We start from the raw sequence: 4,554 nt of genomic DNA, 5'->3' as shown, positions 1-4,554 counted from the left end.
TTCTGTAGATTCTTTCAATGTATTAAAAAGTGGGTCAGCAAGTAAATTCCCTACTAAGTACATACCCATCAAATGTTTGCTCAAAACAGTGACCAGTTACCTTTGAGAGTTGCATATTCAATTTGCTGTTTGATTTTGTCTTCTTCAACGATGTAGGCTTTTGTCTGCATCAAGAGCAACTGCCTTGGTCTTGGTTTGAAACCATTTCTGTTGTATTTAATGACGGGAACACCATACTGTAGGCAGATAAGCACAGATAGAATCAAATACTCACGACCATTATCTGGTTTCTGCTTGTGACAAATTACCTGGAACTCTTCCATGTCACTCTCTTTGCCGGTAGGTGACAGTGGAGGAGTGATGATAATCTAATGATAATCTGCAATATTTTCATCAATAATAGCCTGGGAAATCTCCCCTTGTGCAATGGTTGGTGAATGATCCGCTCAATATCAAACCGAGCCATAAAGGCCCAATGGCTCCTCAGTTTGATCGTTGGTTGATACTGTCCAAACTGAACTCAGCAACAGCGCAGCAATTAGCTTCAATCAGATTCGGAAAGCCATCGGATTCAGAGAATCGAAAACAAAGTTGCTGGAAACGCCCTGCAGGTCTGGTCTGTCGGCTAAGTCATGGGAGCGGTTGCTGTAGTTTATTGAGAAGTGCGTTTGCACTTTGTCCATGTACAAGCAGAGGGAGTTTGGAAAGGGAATAAAGGAACCCATATTTTACCAACAAGCGCAGCTACTCAGGTTTTGAACTCATCTTCATTTAATCAGCTCAAGAACATCACAGCTGCTGGAAGAGCAACTGTCTTTCAATATTAGCAGCTACCTTCTGGAGGCGAGAGGGAACCATCTGAGTTAGAACAGCATGTACCCAATAATGCAGTATATTTAGGGATTCTTTTCCTGAAGGATAATCTCCAGCTGCTGTGTAATCCCACTTCATGCATTGCTGAAATCTGGCAAATCAATGTGCTTATAACCCTTTAAACCTGGCAGCCCAGAATATACAGCACTTCATGCCATTTAACTGAGTGCCCAGAATGGCAGTGCCATGTGGGGAACCTTCCTTCATAATGTTGTCATTTTACTCCAAGGTGTGGGCAGTCAGCTGATTGAAATAACATAGATTCATCTTACAGCAGCCGTGAATACAATTTTAACTTTTAGAATGTCCAGCTAAAATCCAAGGAAATGTATTTCACAAAAGGATGCACAGTGATGGAAATCACGGAGACAATTTTAACCGAACCTGCTGTGATACAGATGGGGTCAGATGCAATACTGATTTTACAATCTGTTTGATTATTGAAGGGATCATGCAGAATGACCTGGGTGTCACATGGTATTTCCGCAAGATTTCTGTCAGTGAGATAAGTTAAAATTAATCTGAGTGTCTGCAACATCTCATCATCACGACACAGCTCATAAGTTACCCAGTAAGTTTGGGACCGCTCTCTGGTATCGAACTCAAAGTCACTGCCTCTTTAATTCTATCTCTCAGATTCCCCTTGAAATAGTGACAACACTTGCCAGGCCCCTTTAACTAGGGGAGGCTGTTGTGCTGCAGTTACGACAAAGTTCTGGCTAACCAGGAGATGTCCCCCGCTTAGCGCTGCCTGGGTCTATCAGAAGGATTTACAGGTTGATAACCAACCTGTTGATTGCTTTATCAACGCACCTTCTGTGGCCACCAAGTCCTGAAGTGGAACTCAAACCTTTGGGCCCAGAGGCAGGGACCCCACCCAGTGAACCATGAGAGCTCCGACTATCTCTGTAACGGTCTGACCCGCAGATGGGGTCTGACTGAATGGAATTTGGAATTTTACCTGGAGTCGCTCATGTCGGATCAGCTGAAACGCCTTCGGGTTGATGTCCTGTTCACCTGAGGATGGAAACACAATGTTACAATGTGAAGGAGCGGTGTTACGGAGAAGGACCCTCAGAATTTGTTGCCCAGAAGAAATGCAGTGTGTACTTACGAAGTCTGCTGTCACTAAAGGGCTTGGTGACACTCTGCTGGTAGCCCTCTTTCTTTCCTTTAAACAGTGCACTGGCCACAACCTTTTGCTGCATCTGTGCGATAAAAGTTGTCAAGTTAGAAAATGAAGGTTGTGCCAATTCTTAGATGAGGTACCTTCTGATACCTCACTATACAGCCTTTTTGTGCGCACCATAGTGAGTACCATTGATCAATGTGACAGGAGAGGGAACCAGAGGCAAGCTCGATCCTGCCCTCACCCACATTTTGCAAGCAACATGCATCTCTTGGCTGTGGCAAGCATCAAACATGGCTGAGATGCTGCCCACGCAGTCCAATAGCCTGTCACTGCACCATCTATATTCATGTCTGCTCAGTGTGGGATATGAAATGACAGTCACTCTCCTGGTACAGGGGTGGGGGGTGGTGCGGGGAACAAAAACAAGGAGGAGCACATTATTCCAATTTGAACATTATTCCCATTTGCCAATTATAAATGGCGAACCACCTGGCAAACGAAACAGACAGTTTCTGTCTGTTGCAGACAGCAGTAATTCAGCTTTTGGACTTCATGTCAATTTCAGAAACCATCAGTAATCCAACACACATTATCAAAGCCAAAGACAACAGAATAGTTTCAATAAAGACAGGTTGGCGAAGTGTCATGGTTACTGAGCACCTTATTCCATCAGAACTAGTTCCTTGCCTGGGGATAAGGGCTGAGGAAGTGTGGCTCACACACAGACAAAACCACTCTACCTGCTGAGATGGTACTTTACTGTGAATTGTCCACCTATCACTAACTGCGTATGGGCATACAAACAAGAAACAAGAATAGTCCACTCAGCCCTTCAAAACTACTCTGCCATTCAATAAGATCATGGCTGATCTGATTTTAACCTCAACCCTACACTGTAGAGCTAGGAGTGAAGAATTAGAGTGTGGTCCCACCAGACTGCTCTTTCATACAGCAAGTAGAGGCACACAGGGCTGAGTAAACTCATTCTCTGCTACAAGCCTTTAGAGCTGAGATGTTCCCTTTCTCAGGCTATACGTGAGAGTGGGCATGTTAGCTGTTGACTAACTCACTACCCTCCACCACTGAGAAACCTTGCTTTATTCGGCGCCAATCACTTTGCTTCCGAGTCAACCGATGAGCTTGTTGGCAAATTGCAGGCTGTATCTAAGCCTCATCCTGGCCAATCAGATGCCAGCAGCTCTTGAGTCTGAAAGACCATTGATTGAGGCCTAGTCTCCAGGGGATCCAATGGTGGAGATGCAGAACATTTCCTTTTGCTTCTCCTGGGGTGAAGGACACTGGAAGAGGGAGGTCAGGGCGGTGCCAGAGGGAAGTGGGGTGACTTTCAGAGGCCACGCCCCCCTATCTGCACTTCCAACTGCCCCCAGGTTGGGTCAAATGGAGGCCCCTCACCACCCCAAAGAACCAGGCATTTTGCCCTGGTTACCCAGTCGGGAAAGAGGGCAGTCTCCTCACCAGCTGGGAAGACAGGTAATCAGGGAGTTGGCAAGGTGAGACACTTAGGTGGCCATTCATTGATTCCTTAAAGGCGATGTGAGAAAATCTCCACTCTCACCCATCACTTAAAGGGTGAGAAGTCAAAATGAGGTTAAGCAAGTCTCCAGGGCCAACTCACCCAACTATTTCCCCTTCTCGCTGCCTCCAGGGGAGGGGGAGGGGGCTATGTGATTGCACTCTGAGATTTTAATTTGTACATGTCCAGAAATGGGGGTCTAAAAGGCAAAATTACCTGCAGCTTGCGTTGGGCGGAGATTCCTTTGCAGTATTTCCGAACCAAAGTCCACGTGTGCAGTTTCCGCAGCAGTTCTGAGGTCTGTCAGAACAGAAAGTTTAGTAAATATACCTTCCTTTTGGTGGCAACAACTGTATCCTGTCACTTGTCACTTTTACTGCTTTCTGTGGTAAGACTCATCAAGTTAGATGGACAATCTCTTTCTAGACTTCCCCAGTGAAGTTCTTCAATTGACCACTCGGCGGCAAAACTCAACAGTCCCATTAAATCACTCTCCATTGAATATCTCTCCCTGTCTTTGCAACAGCAAGGATGAAAACTCAATACAGTTCTCTACAACATTCCCTACAAAATGTTTTTAGAGGTAATTCCTTTACGTGCATGGCCCACTTTGACTCTTCTTTGCATAGCCTAGGTCTACATTGCTGATTGGGATCACAGCTCGCCAACTCTTTACCCATTCCCACGTAATGTCCAGAGATTACAGGTTTCATCTCTGGGACATTGCTGAGAAAAATTAAGAAAGGAAAGCATGTGCCCCTTTCATTTTCTTTAAACACTTCGGTTTATGAAGGTATTTGGAGAGGGAGTAAGGGGCTGTTTGAATCTGTGTGAGGTGGGGTAAGATGATCAGATGAAAACTCCAGGAATATCTCCAATTAGAGTTGACAACCCTGGGGCTCAGCACTGTAAACAATTCATATCCGTACCCACTACTGAAAAAAGATTCAAATCCATAACCATCACTGAAAAAAGATTCAAATCCGTACCCACTACTGAAAAAAGATTCAAATCC

The 4,554-nt window shown here is 45.1% G+C and overlaps 1 protein-coding gene across 1 annotated transcript in view; it reads right to left on the bottom strand.

Moving 5' to 3' along the window:
* myo1ha (myosin IHa) overlaps positions 1-4,554 on the bottom strand; it is a 72,842-nt gene that overhangs the window by 14,576 nt on the left and 53,712 nt on the right. Inside the window, exons 25-28 of the mRNA XM_048611445.1 lie at positions 3,756-3,839; positions 1,988-2,081; positions 1,835-1,890; positions 101-236 (exon numbers count right to left, since the gene is read on the bottom strand). Of these exons, the coding sequence (XP_048467402.1) occupies positions 101-236; positions 1,835-1,890; positions 1,988-2,081; positions 3,756-3,839 (370 nt within the window). The remainder of the gene's footprint in view (positions 1-100; positions 237-1,834; positions 1,891-1,987; positions 2,082-3,755; positions 3,840-4,554) is intronic.

The sequence above is a fragment of the Rhincodon typus genome, chromosome 24 (genome assembly GCF_021869965.1).
Source record: "Rhincodon typus isolate 14 chromosome 24, sRhiTyp1.1, whole genome shotgun sequence".
Classification (NCBI taxonomy): Eukaryota; Metazoa; Chordata; class Chondrichthyes; order Orectolobiformes; family Rhincodontidae; genus Rhincodon; species Rhincodon typus.
This window is presented reverse-complemented; position numbering and strand designations above follow the sequence as displayed.